The sequence below is a fragment of the Bombus flavifrons genome, chromosome 14 (genome assembly GCF_040668555.2).
Source record: "Bombus flavifrons isolate JBK064 chromosome 14, iyBomFlav1_principal, whole genome shotgun sequence".
NCBI classification, from domain to species: Eukaryota; Metazoa; Arthropoda; class Insecta; order Hymenoptera; family Apidae; genus Bombus; species Bombus flavifrons.
The window spans coordinates 424,468-439,759 of NC_138455.1; the positions used below are offsets into that span (position 1 = coordinate 424,468).

General features: G+C 43.3%; 1 protein-coding gene and 1 pseudogene across 1 annotated transcript in view; both read right to left on the reverse strand.

The window, feature by feature from the left end:
* LOC138186593 (lachesin) overlaps positions 1-15,292 on the reverse strand; it is a 114,079-nt gene that overhangs the window by 35,493 nt on the left and 63,294 nt on the right. Inside the window, exons 3-4 of the mRNA XM_069126615.1 lie at positions 14,322-14,428; positions 3,576-3,761 (exon numbers count right to left, since the gene is read on the reverse strand). Coding sequence (XP_068982716.1) covers positions 3,576-3,761; positions 14,322-14,428 — 293 coding nt within the window. The remainder of the gene's footprint in view (positions 1-3,575; positions 3,762-14,321; positions 14,429-15,292) is intronic.
* On the reverse strand, positions 12,944-13,062 carry LOC138187376 (uncharacterized; annotated as a pseudogene).

Below are 15,292 nucleotides of genomic sequence, written 5' to 3' on the forward strand. Positions count from 1 at the left end.
AGAAGAATTAGAATTCCTAAAGTACCTTCTATACAAAATAAAAGCACATCTGAAACAAGAATTCGCAAGCTCCATAAACCATTACTGGACAAACAAAATAAAAAACATCTCCAAAAACGACACAGCCAGCATGTTCCCACAAATAAATCAAATCTTCAGGCCAAAAGGACAAAACCCCATTCCACCTCTCAAATTGCCCCCAGAAAAAGCCTCCCTCATCCAAGAAGCAGGTATAACGACACACAACACCATCAAAGACACCGACGGTAACTTCATAATAGCTAAAACAACAGAAAAACTAGACATTATCGGCACCCACTTTTCCAAAACACACACACAAAACGAACACCTGGGCCGAGAACATCTAAACAGAATTATCATCGCCGAAACAATCAAACTCAAAAATGAAATGGAACAAGACATAACGCTAAACAAAACAGTCTGCACATTCTCAAACGAAAACACCGCAGACAATGCCAAACAACCGAAACCAGAAATAAACTACTTCACAAACTACAATCAACTGAACAAAATCTTCTCCAAACTAAACAACAAAAAATCCTCCGGCTTCGACGGCATCCCAAGCATTTCACTCAAGCACCTACCGAACAAAGTAAAATGGTACTACACAGTACTCTTCAACAGTGCACTAAACAACACATATTTCCCCCCAAAATGGAAAAAAGCCAAATTGATAGCTATAACAAAAAAAGATAAAGACGGCTCATCACTCGCAAACCTACGACCCATAAGTCTTCTCCCCAACATAAGCAAAATAATTGAAATAATCATAAACAACCCCCTCACCTCCTTCTGCTCAAAAAATGACATAATCCCAGAAAATCAATTTGGCTTCCGATATAAACACTCCACAATTCACGCAATAAACAAACTTACGTCGGACATCTGCTGGACGCTAAACGCAAAACAACGAGTAACCGCCTGCTTAATAGACCTCGAAAAAGCTTTCGATACAGTCTGGATCCCAGGTCTCATATACAAATTAATCAAGAAAAACTTTCCCAAATATCTAATCAAAATAGCTTGGGACATGATCACAAGCAGAACATTCGTAATGACTGAAGGTTCACACACATCAAGCAAAGAATTCTCCATAAAAAACGGTCTGCAACAAGGTACAGTAAATTCCCCGTTACTTTTCAGTATTTACAATAGTGACTTGAGATTAAAGAGGTTTAGTAAGTCCACTAATACATCCACCCATAAACGCTCCATAGCCTTCGCAGATGACCTAATCATCTACGTAACAGGCCGCAAAACCGAAACAATAAAAACGGAACTGTAAGAACTTTTTGAGAAAATTAACGATTATTACAACACATGGAAATTAAAAACCAACACAAGCAAATGCGATATCATACTGTTTAGACCCAAGTCAAGCAAAATCGGTCCAATAGAAAGGGAACACTGTAGAAAATTTCAGCTAAGGGAAAAAGTAAACGAAGGGGAGCTCATACCACACAAAAACTGCTTAAAATACCTAGGCATAAACATAGACGAAAAATTAAACTATAAGCAGCACATCGTAATCAAACTCTCCAAAGACAGCAAAGCATTCTGGAGAACAAAAAGATTATTCTACTCCAAACATCTCAACAGTCAAGTAAAAATCCTGTGCTACCAAGCACTCTAATCAGACCGATCATAACCTACGGCTGCCCAATCTGGTACAACATATCAGCCGCCCAAATGGAAAGAATTCGCAGATTCGAAAGAAAATACATCAGAGCTTGCTTCAGCACTTACAGATCCGAACACAGCGGATTCAAAAAATATGTCAAAAACAAAATAATCTACGACCTAGCCAACATTCACCGCATAGACTGTCACATCTTAAAATTAATAAGAAACCACTTCGCGCAAGCGTCAAAGATACAAGAAAATAGCTTAATCTTCAGTTGCTTATTCCCAAATGACGCATATTACAAAAACACTCTGGCAACAGGCTATATCCCTCCAGAAGCTTTCCTATACCTAGACGAAAAAAACTACCTCCTAGACCAAAATAACATTCCAATAATTTATCACATAAAAAGAAAAATAGGGACCAAAACTATACTCTACAAAGAAAACTTAAGCGGACAAACCGCAGACACTAGGTGGAGATACAACATGGCCCTCCCTCCGAAAAACACTAAAGACAAACACAGAAAAAACACAAAAAAAATATTGGTGGATACTGAATCCATAATAAAATAATATAGAAAATCGTTAAACCGACAGAACTCAATTCTGCCCCCGTATTGTATATATTGTAAATTTTTTTTTTTTGTTTTAAATAATCTATTTAACATCCCCCTCCCCCTCCCTATCATCCCGCCCCTCTCCAAAGTTATACAGCACCCAAAAAGTAGACTACCGAAGCATCCTGTTTTGCGACCAAGTTTTCAGGACAGAAAAATCAACCAAAAACAAAATTACATAAAACCTCCGCTCCCCAGTGGCTTAAATCCAAAGATTAGATTTTAACACAAAAAATGTAAAGCGCCGACACATAATATAGTATGGCTATGTCGTACCGTCGCGTATCGGTACTTTTGCCTAACACATATTATCAAATTCATAGTTTATTGTGAATACCCAAATGTATTAATATGTATCTTGGTTGTAAATAAACGTTATTAAAAAAAAAAAAGCAGTGGTTAGCGCCTTAGGTTACGAACGTTCACGACTCGGGTTCAAATCCCTTCGACCGGAGTCCGATTTTTCTTCTACGCATCAAAAATGGAAGAAAGACAGCAGTACCCCAGCAGCGACGTCTACAGCCAGCAGCTGCAAGTATCACGGACAACATATACACCTCAGATATATTATACATTTATGGAAATGAGAGATTTCTCTCCGAAAAACAAAATTTACCGTGTCTTTTCCTTGTTATTTTTATAAATATGAATAAACTTTTTCAACAATTTACTTTGTTCGATGGATCGAGTAACCACTCCGCGAAGACCATTTATTTAACTTGTTCATACATGAATCGCGTATCGACAAATTAAAATGTGCAAATTCCATCAGTCACGTGAAAAGAATCGTGTAGAACATCGTATCGAGAAAGGGTACAGAGGCGAACACCTAATTGGGATTGATGTGCCCCACAACTGACATGCATCCTAGAACTTTACAGATCTAAATAGTGTAGGTGATACCGTTTCCAATTAGTTATTTCACCAAGTTTCTCGTTTAAAGTGCCACGATACGTCCTACCGGTTAAACTGTGTGTAAAAAGCTCTGACTCTGACCGTTTGATAACTAGAAACGCTCAAAATAGCAACCAACTAAATGCGCTTAACAATCATCTGCATTTAAATAAATACTCCGTTTCTTGCATCGGTTTTCAGTCTTGAGGAAAGGTTAAATATTAAAGAAAATCTTTGAAATTCGATGTTCTTAATTAACTATTTTTATAATCTTTCATTTTTATCTGTTTTTAGTTCATCCTCTAATCGAGTACTTTATACTCGAGTATAATTAGTATAATTATTATGGTGTAATTTAGTTGGGTTTTCTATTACTATTATACAGTTTCACTATTAGAATAATTTCGAAGAAATTACCTGACTTTTCATCGGATCTGTGTTAATCTGACACATGTAGAGCCCCTCGTCTTCCTTTTGCACGTTCTTTATGTGGAGATTCCATGTGGTATGATCGCTATGAGATACCGAGACCCTGTTATTGTGAGTTATTACGTGATCGTGGATCGCCTGGATCGCCTTAGTATCCACTTTCAGCCACCCAACCTGCGGAAATATTTATTTATTACGAGAAATTCAACGCAACCAATTAATTTGAAAGCCTCAATATGCGGTATTGCAGTATTTTAAACTTTCGATAAGATGGATTCAATGAAATTTAGGAAAAATCGTTTCGCGCTATTTTTCGTATAAATCACGAAGAAAATCAATTATTCTTCTAAATTCGATTTACTGTCCTATTCTTTAACCATAACTTTGTTCACAAACAAACGTACAGCTTAAAGAAAAAGCTGCGTCATACAAATCAATTTATTATATCGTTACATAGCTTCTAATTGGAAAAAACATCCGTAAAGCGACGTTTCAGACGCGATAAAACGACGGTTACTTGTGACGTACAGTTGCGGCAAAGTGTTGGCTTTTTGAAGTTGGCTTTAATTCAGTTTAGCGACCAATTTACTAGAACCACGCAGGTTGAACCTATTAGTCAAGTGTAAGTCCTCTCACCGGTCAGATCGAAAGGGTTAATGAGACGGTGGCACACCGAGCAAACGAGGACGATCAGAGGGCACAGACGTGTTCATGGATTTCGACGGTCGAGAACACCGCAATTTCCCTATAGATAGGTCGAATACGGAATACAAACAAGCCAGATACCTACGCCACGACCGGAGAGACACGTATAGGCGGCGCGTACGCGTCTTCTATCTCCTTGGCCAAACTTCGGAGCGATATTTGCATTTTCCTTAGAATATTCCAAATCTCGGTAAGTCGCAGAGACATGCTATGGGGGATCTCGAGAAACGCTTGTATTAACAGAAAAGGGGTTACCGAATGTGCTTGAGGGATGTCGTAATGGTGTTCGAAATTGTTTTCGGAGTGTAGCTCTCGCTGCTAGAAAGATGTAATTAAAATTTATTTCTACAATACCTGTGGTTTACTAGTGAATCTACAGAAGTGGGAGTTTTTTGCGGCTCCGACTTTTTAACACTTTCAAAAACGTTAGGTTGTATTATATTTGCATGGCAGAGGAAGATAAGAGCTGTAACTTCATAAGCAAATTATAAAGAACTAACAATTTAATTTATTGATATTCAAAAATTACTTTTTATACATAAAATTCTCAATCCCTCACTATGTCACAACTACAAAATTTATTCTAAAACTAGATTTACTCAATTTACTCAGAATCTTAAGTTTTTTACTAATTTTCCCTTCTTATATATATGTCGTATCGTGGCCGTAATACGGGTCTGAGTCGCAATCATAGTAAGTGTTTGGGGTATGTAATGAACCTTCACTGGAACTGTCCATCTTCTTACACAGCTGAAGTGACGTTTATTGACACAAATAAAGATATTACAGGGTTAGCGAAGAATCACGATGGTTAGGCACTTGTGACACAGGTCTAAGACTCGATAACGAACCCGCGGTCAACGAGTTAGTAGGTTTATTTCTTCGTCAAAGTCTAAGTTGGAATTGATACTAAGCGTGGAGTAATCACAGATAGCAAGGCGTTAGTTAACTCGTCCAAAGGCCAGGGGGGGGGGCAATTCCCCCGGCTACGGATGCTGGAGTCGCCGCAGGAATCGTACAAGCACGATTGCGGTCGGCGAGAGACACCTCGCGGTCGACCGTGGAGTCGTCGGCCGACGAGGCAGGATTCACCACTGTGGTAGGGGGAAGAAGAGGGAGAGCGAGGCGAAAGAACAGGAAACCCACGGTGCAAACTCTTCCAACGGTCCATGCGCCGACCGAGGACAGAAGAACCAAGGGACGGGTATCGTCGTTTCTTCCGTCGTCGACATTGCGAATAAAGGCCTTGTCGCCCTGGACAACGACCGGAAGCGGCGGAACGAGGGCAAGGACTTTCGCGGAGGCGGCCGCTCGGCCTCCGGTGCGCCCTCGCACGGGAAGGGAATCCATGCGAGCAGCAGGCAGCGGCAATGGACTCGGAGCTATCGGGGCAGGAAAGAAACGCAACGCTAGCGGGCGGGACGCGCACAGCGAGAAAGTGCCGGGCCTTCCCCGACCCCCACGGTGTGCCGCGGTATCGCTCACCGTGAGGGACGGCTCGGGCTTCACGTACAGGGATGCGATGTCGGTGGTGAAGAGAGAAGTCAAGCTCTCCGAACTCGACATCACGGAGTTAAGACCGAGGAGGGCGATCACAGGGGCGCTGCTGTTCGAAATACCAGGCCAGGACGCTGGGAGCAAAGCATCGCGACTGGCCGAGCGGATGACGGCCACGCTGAAGGATTTGCCCGCCAAGGTAACCGTGCCGCGAAGGACGGCCGAACTAAGAGTGACCAGACAGGGGGATTCAGTCACCGCGGAGGAGGTGGCAGCCGCCGTTGCTGAGGTCGGGGGCTGCCACGCAGACGAGGTCAACGTGGGAGTTATATGCTCCGCTCCTCGGGGCCTCGGGTTGGAATGGCTACGCTGCCCGCTGACAGCGGCTAGGAGAATGCATTCAGGTGCATGGAGTCGGGTCACGTGCGCCGGGACTGCACAATGACGGCCGACCGGTCGGAGCGCTGCTACCGGTGCGGGGCGGAAGGACATCGCGCCAGGGACTGCTCGGCGCGAGTACCCACGTGTCCGGTGTGCGCGGACCTGAGACTGCCCACGTCGCACCGTATGGGATCACCGGCATGCAAACCGCCTGCCCGTAAGAGGAGGGCCGCGCAGGAAACAGGGAGCGTTCCAGGCGACGGTGGGGATATGCTGACGAGGAAGGAAACAATACCGCTGTCAACTGACCCCACGAAGGACAGAAGAGAGGATGGAGAAATCGGACACAACGACTGCGAGGGGACCGGCCCGGAGGAGGCTATGGAGACGGAGCCTTCCCCGACGTGAGCGGAAGAAGAGGAGGACAACAGCTCCTGCAGTGCAATCTTAACCGCTCCCGCCGCGTTCAGGACTTAATGTTTCAGAGCCTGACGGAGCGGCGGATTGCTCTGGCGGCAGTGGCCGAGCCGTACAGCATTCCCGACGCGAGACGAGGCGCTGGGGATCTGATCGGTTCGGTCGCCATATTCTAGACTGGGATTGCGGGAAGCCCTTCCTGCTCGGTAATTGAGCGGGGGCTTCGTGGCCGTGAAATGGGGCGACCTGGCCGTGGTGGCCGTCTAGGTGTCGCCCAGCACCAGCCGGACAGAATACGCCTCCTTTCTGGACGGACTCGCGGCTTGCACGAGACGTTTGGGCGCCTACCAGTCATTGGTCCTCGGGGACTTCAACGCCCACTTAACGGCGTGGGGCTCCCGCCGGACCAACAGAAGGGGGCGCGATGTACAGGATTGGGCGGCCGCACTCGATCTCCGGCTTATGAACCGGGGATCGTCCAGCACGTGCGTGGCGTGGCGGGGCGAGTCCATAGTGGACCTCACATGGGCAAACCCCGCCGCATCCCACCGCGTTTCCGGTTGGGAGGTCTCCCCGGAGGAGACCCTCTCGGACCATCTCTACATCTTGATGGAGGTGGCGATTGGCGCCGCGATCGGCCACCGTTCGTCGGGTGCGCGCGGGCCCATCGGCCCACCGGGAAGGAGAAGAAAATTTCCGCGGAGACCCGCCGCGACGAGGACTTCATGGCGGCATTGGTGCTGGTCTGGGGCACGGCATGGGGTAGAACCGACCGCCTGGCGGAGCTGGCGAAGCTAGCGGTGGCCTGCGTGTTCGCTGAGATCAAGGGATTGGGACTGAGGGTGTCCTCCGAGAAGTCCGAGGCAATGAGGTTTTGCCGCAGGGCCGATCACGGGACGCCTCCAGAGGGTTATCGCCTGAGGTTGAAGGGGGCTAAGATTGCGGTCGGAACCAGCATGAAGTATCTGGGTCCGACCCTCGACAGCCACTGGACCTTCGGCGCTCACTTCGAGCGCCTGGCACCGTCTGTCGAGGCGAGGGCGAACGCCTTAGGACGTTTGCTGCCTCGGCTAGGCGGGCCCAACGTCGGAGTGCGGCAGCTGTACGCCGGCGTGGTACGGTCGAGGCTCCTCTACGGAGCTCCGATCTGGGCGGAGGATCTGATGACCAACCGTCGCAGTCTCCTAGCGGTCAGGAGGTTGCACAGGACGGTGGCCATCAGGGTAGTGAGGGGCTTCCGCACCATTTCGGCGGCGGCAGCGGCGGTGCTCGCCGGGTTTCCCCCGTTCGAATTGCAGGCCCTGAGGTGCCGTGAGATTTAACTCCACACTCGGGGTCTGTCGGACGGGGCGGGCCCGGTGGGCGCCGACGTCAGGGTTCGGGCTCGGCGAGCTTTGCTCGACAGATGGCGCGCTAGCCTCGACACGAGAACGGGTGCGCCGGGGATAAGGGTCTTCGGGGCCGTCCTTCCAAACTGGGACGTTTGGTTGGACGGCGGTGGGCCTCCCCTGACCTACAGGGTGACGCAGGTGCTCACCGGACACGGTTGCTTCGGTGAGTATCTGCACCGAATCGGGAAGGAGGCGACCGCGCGCTGCCACCACTGCGATGCGAGCGTGAATTCGGCGCAGCACACGCTGGAATACTGTCCGGCGTGGGCGCGGCCGTGCCACGACCTCATCGTGGAAATCAGTTGGGATCTTTTGCCGCCGGCGATCCTCGAGGCATTTTGTTGGTAAGCGAGAGAAGGAGGAGGGCCGTGACCTCCTTCTGTGAACAAGTCATGCTTCGAAAAGAGGCTGCGGAGAGGGTGAGGGTGCGGTACTCTCACCCTGAGAGGACTGACCGACGAGGGCGCGGCAGAGGTCATGGACGCGCGTCGGTGAGACGCACTAGGTCCGCCGCGTCCCCCGGTGGGGTGCAAACTTAGGCGCTGGCAGCTCAGCGCCCCGGGGCCGCAAAGCAGCCCGGTTGGGGAACCGGACTGCCTGGCACGGCGGCCCCGGCGACGAGGCGCGGTGTTACGTGGCCGCACATCGCTCCATTAGGTGACGTATTGAGCGCGGTGAGTGGTGCATCGCTTACACCGGTTCCCGGGCCCCTCTCGATCGCAGCCGGGACGGTCATCGTGGAGGTTTTAGTCGGTTGGAGTCCGGTACTACCACGCCGCTTTTCCCCAGAAGCGACCTGGTGTCCGTGCGGATTTCCTCCACGTTAATGAAAAAAAAAAAAAAAAAAAAGTTAACTCGTCCAAGAGCTCGTACACGAGAGAGAGTGACTCTCCGTCACGGTGACGCTGTCGAGGAAAACTATGATGGGGTGTGTCTAACGGCACGAAATCATCGGATTCGTGGAGAGATGCCTTCATTCAGGAAGTGAGGGAAATTGACGTTTCTGTTAATTGGTCAATTGGTACATGCATGGCAAATGTCATGCAGTGTTTAAGTTAAGTTATAATTTAGTCCTAATTGTTACCAATTGAAGTGTATAATTTCTTTATTTTAGTTTACAATACAGAACATAAGATTGATCAGTAATTTATTTATACAAGTAATAAATATTCATTAGTTTTAAAAATGCAATGATTTTTGTTTTGAAGTTTAGCAGACAATAGTCAAGATTTATAACTACTTCGTTTATGATTAATAAGTATTGATTTTTTTTTAAATTTAATTATTTCTTTTCACTATCAAGTTTAACTAACAATTATCAAGACTGATAATTAGTTCGTTTATAATCTAGGTGATTGCTAGGTACTAGTAATGTATGATATTGGATATTCAAATTTCGCAAATAATCCTTGATAAAACTAATTATCTTTAAACTAATTCTTTGTGATAAAATATGTGAGAAAACATTTGTTTATCTTCAAGTATAAAGTCTTAAATACAGTTGATTAAATGAGATTTTTACCTCAGATACCTTCTCAGACCCTATAGGTAGTGTTTAAAAAAGTTCTGATAGAATCACATATAATTATTTAAATGTGTAGTCACTTTTATGGCAATAGTGACACATCCTCCGCCAAATCTGAAGCTTGTTACAATTCATAAATTTGGTGAGTAAGTATGTGGACACAACCACTGTCAAATAATTTCCATTTCTGTAAAATCACTCGTATCTGATGCAGAAATTTAAACGGCTAGTAACGAAAAGGAGCTACATAAACTATTCAGTGCTACAAATCGTTAAGTAATAAATTAATTTCATAAGAGTTGAGCCTTTGTCCTCTGTTCTCTCTAATCTCTCTAATAATATCTCTTTATTAATATTATCTCTTTATTAATATTAGTAATAGCTTTATTAATATTAGTTTTATTTCTATCGCTGTAAGTATGAATCTGTAACTTGAACAATTCTAATGGAATTTTCAGAACATGATGCAATCAGTTTAATTGGCTGGCCTAAAATTCGTCGGTTAGAAGGTATTGAGTTACGAAATAATCTAGCAAAAATTGCGAATGCACGCTTCATCCGTACCGTCAGACTTACTATGGCTGAACATTAAGCCTTAAATGAAAAATTAGCAGCAGTTGCTCGTTACCACTTTACTCTCGCATAATGTCATTAGACGCTCGTAACCAGATTATTTATCTCTTTATAGCTGTGCCAAAGCGTTCTTAACGAGAGGGAACAGGCTTGTTGCTAGACACTCCTCCCCCTCATCTTCTGTGAACGCTACCCTTTGAATTTTCAACGTCGTCCCTTTGCAATAGTAATAGTAGATAATAATCCACCTATCCATTTTTCTGATTCGTCGAAATTAAAACAGGCGTTGCATGGACGGCCCTCATTACGATAAACCGTGCGATTTTCCATACGTGTAATCGGATACTTATAGGCTGATGTTTGTTTCAAACAAACAAACATCAATTTATTCACCTGATTCTAATTTCTTCGAAAACCGCTAGCTTAAATGCTGATAACGTAGAAAATATTAAAGATACCGTTGGAAAAACTGAGCAATAATAAATTTAATAATAGCGAACAGAAATTTTGTATTAATCCTTTTATAGTTCCTTCCACGTTGTTCTATCTTTCTTATTTCTTTCGTGGAAAAAGTTAAAGGCTTATCCCATGTTCTAATTGAATGTCGTACAACGACAAAACCGATCGACCGACTAACTCTACATCGAACAGATATACATAACATGCTCTATGACTGCGTCCAAACTGACAACGCATACGATGCAACAGCATTTCGAGTTGCTCGAACTGTTTGAAATTTGATTCTCTTTCGTATCGCAATGCACACTTTCGTAATAGAATAGAAATCATACTTTATTGATTTGTGAAGTACAAAAAAGATCTGCAATGGCTACAAAACTTATTTGCACCGTTCGATAGAGCGTCTTATTATCATTTTTTATATTCCGTTTTCATAGTATCAAATTTTTTAATCCTATAAAAGTACTAGTAAAAATGATAGCAAATTTTTAAAGTAGTTGGACCTAATTAGTATATAACATCATATACTGTATCATGTATGTATTAATATTGTGTATAGACATTAGTAGCAGCGTTGTTGTACAATTGATCGACGGAAATCGAACCATTTTATTTTTTGTTGCACCTCACGCACAACATTCGAACCTGACAACAAGCTCATAACAAGCTGTAAACATTGACCAGATTTCGGGTACTCCAGAGGGTCGCTTTCGCCATCATGTGGGCGGAACAACACTAATCAACGACGTAACTCTTTTATTTTAAATTTGTTGTTAATCAAAATTTCATTAACATATTGATGAAATGTTTCTGATTAAAAACACGATGTTATAAAATTTTATATAAATATAGAGGTTGGATACTGTCGCATTGTCGAATTTTATAACAACATCGTATTTAGTTTTATATTCAGCAGAAAAATCTGACCAATGTGTTAATGAAATTTTTATTAACAACAAATTTAAGACAAAAAAGATGTCATTGCATTAGTGTTGTCTCACTGATACAAAGGCAAAAACGATCTTACTGTATAATTTTGCTGTACGACCCTTTCAGGTGCCTAGAATCTGGTCCATATTTATTTTCGTAATAAACCGGTCGCTGATGATTCGGCTTACGACTCTTTCTTTTTTTTAGGTTAGCCTTTTCCCCGTCGAATTGTCGTATGACCGACATATTGTCCTTTTTTATATCATATTGTCGTACGACCAACTTGTTACCCCTTCCTATCTACATCGCCGTTCTTCTTTATATCGTCGTGCGATTGGCGTATATGGGCACTGCCGTATTGTTACGTAACCGATAGTAAGACAGTCATTCAGACTCGTCGTTGTGCGACGTTCGATTAGAATACAGCCCTATACTTGAATCATATTCGCAACGTCGATAAATTAGCTTTTTTTTATATGTACGTGGAGGAAATCCGCACGGACGCCAGGCCGCTTCTGGGGAAAGCGGCGTGGTAGTGTCGGACTCCAACCGACTAAAACCTCCACGATGACCGTCCTGGCTGCGATCGAGAGAGGCCCGGGAACCGGTGCGAGCGACACATCGCCCCCCTCCCCCGCGCTGAATATCACAGCTAATGGAGCGGTGTGTGGCCATGTAACACCGTGCCTCGTCGCCGGTATCATGTAAATTTGAGGGTTGGGTGATAAAATAAAAATAGTTGAGTCGTAACACAACTATTAATTTTGTTTTAATCAAACTGGAATACACACTGAATCAACATAAATCACAATTCATTCCAACTACGTTATGTAAAACTTAGTTACACCGATACATTAAGTACGTGACTGTTATACGGGTAGAGACAGGTAAAGATATGTTGACTATTCTAAGGATACAGAATAAGTGAAGTTTTACTGACGATACTGTGTCTGAGGAAAGCTAGGGGTGGGTGTGTCTAAGGACACGGGACTATCGGATTTGTTCATGACAATTTTGGTTAAGGAAGTGAGGGCAGTAGACACCGTCCCCGATTGGATAATAAGACGGTTGGTGGACCAGGAAGGGTTTTAGCCGCCCTCGTGAAAAAGTTGCTAACGGAACATACCAGATGTGAGGAAAACCAACTTTCCATGTTAACACGTGGTAAACAATAAACGTAAAAGGAAATCTAAGACAAGAGATACTCGCTTGGTCCGAAGGACCTTAACTATGAAAATTCCAAGACCCCTAGTGAGTACTTAAGACTATTGAGGGTACGCGCCAAGGATGTGCAGACATCTGGGTGCCATCCTGTCCGCGGTGTGTGGGCTGGTTTCTGATGTGCATTGACGTTACACCGGAGCCGCCGTGCCAGGCAGTCCGGTTCCCCTACCGGACTGCTTGGTGGCCCTGAGGCGCTGAGCCGCCAGCGTCCAAGCCCGAACCCCACCGGAGGGCGCGGCGGACCCAGCGCGCTTCGCCAACGCCACACGGAGTTTCCAGGCGATTACCTATCCAAGTACTATCCGTGGCTGGCGCTGCTTAACTTTTGTGATCTGACGGGAACGAATGCACTCAGCGCGGCATGGGCGTTGGCACGTCGATAAATTAGCTGAACTCTAATCAACTTGATGCGTCTGAGTCGTTAAATTTAAATTCATTTACAACTAGGATATGTAGTTGTATTCGGTGTCAAACAAGCTTCGACGATTCGGAGCAAGTGATTAATTGATTATAGCAAGAGAGCTACCACTTTAACTAGTTTAGCTAGTTTAGCTAGTGTTCCTAACAGATATACCAGCTGCGTTCTTATATTTACGATTTAAGTCCTACTTAAAGCAAAATGGTAATGCGTGCAAAGAATAATCTGGCGTCGTTATCTATGTTATATGGATAACGATATAGTTAAATTTACACCGTTCCAGCTGAACTCGTTAAAGCGCAAAATTGAGATTTTTCAATCCGTTATTCCTTCCGTCATAATATTCCTCTTCATGAGGGAGGGGTAGATAGTAATGTACACACGACGATGCGTAACGAAATTGTCTTCGTTGTTGTGGATATGAAATCCAATACGACAGGGGAAATGGCTCTATTTTTGTGTTCAAACATAAGGATGTGGCGGCAGGACGGACATCGAATCAAAAAGAGTGCTTGTGAATTTAGTGACATATGAGTTGTTTGAGAAATTGGTTTTCGTGACAAAGATTCCTTACTTGGACAAAAGAATGTGATCTAAAATTTACCATGATCGATTTTTCTTTCTGTACGTATGTATTCGGTTCAGAGAAATAGATTCCAAACCACGATTTGTACAGAAAAGATTCTGAATTACATGGTATATTTGCTAGTCATGGGTTTAATGAGCTATTTATTAATGTGCATTTACTATTGATTGAATTTTCATTAGATGCGCCATACAAGATAGAGGACATTTTTAAATATTTCTACTATTATTATATTTATGATCATATGAAAATCTCCTTAAAACAAAGTTACACAGTGTTTCGTTCATAAATCCATGTAGCAGATATAAGGAAAAGTTTAAAAAGAAAATTGTATAAAAGAAATTAAGTTCCAATTCATCCCTTTACTTCAAGAGCTACTACGATTTTGTGTCCGATCCTGAAACGTGAAAAGATCTGAATAAATCACAATTCCAAGATTGCGATTCGCAATGAATCTTACCTAAAACCTTTACACGATAAATAAAATTATAGTAAGGTAGACGAGAAAAGAAAGTTAAATGTATTCATTCAAAAATGTGGTTAGTATCGTGTGTCCCACACGAAAATTCTTCGTCAGAAGAATTTTGTATGTCTGCGGTTTGATGAATTTTCACTAAGGGAAACTTACCCTGTAGCCCCCCAAATGATTGACCAGACACGTAAAAGTTGCGTCCCTTCCCAACGATACTGTTACATTTTGTATAGTATCAGCGAATTCGGGTGGAAAAGCGCCGCCTGAAACAGATATAATGCATGTGAGAAACATTTTAGATTTGCATATCTTGCTCACTGTAATTTAAAGAAAAAAACATAACATGACGTTCATTTACTAAGCTAGGCACAGTTGGTAAAGTCTGACCGAAGCGGAGAGCAGGAAGCGAGATTAGTTTTGTCCAGTAAACGGAATATTTCATAGTCCTGGAGACCTGGAAAAATCGATCCCGTGATTCTAATTAATAACTAAATATGAAAGTTACTCAAACTCAACGTTGATATGAAATACAATTTTTAAAGCATCCAGATATTTACGGGATTTTAATTGTCGCTTCGATCGTAACAAAGTTCCTTCCTTATTTAAAATTTACTAGTAATTTTCCAGTATCAGTTGCAAAATTTGTCAACTCGAAACTTGTAAAGCTACTAGATTGCCAAATGGAATATTTGATCTAGACTTAATGAAATGTTTTTACATTTCGTATCAGTTACTATTTGCTTCGTTGATGTGTAGTAGTACATTCGGTGTTTAACAAAGTTTCCTCTTCCAAACATATAAATTTTTAAATACATACATCAGAAATGATGGAGTACAGGCGATAAAACACAACACGACATCAATTTAATATATTTTACAATGATACGGACATTTAAGTCATTTACGACTTACGTAACAATACAAATTACGATATTTACGATATTTATTATAGTACAATAACTTTATTTCTTTTAATAGCCCTAACTACCTAAACTGAATTTAAAAGTAATTTCTTTTAAGTTATTTATGTGGGAAAAATATAATTTCATAAATACATACATACATATTTGGTAAAAATTAGCGTATCGCCGTTTATTCAAATTTTCCACTTATTGTTGGATAAACTC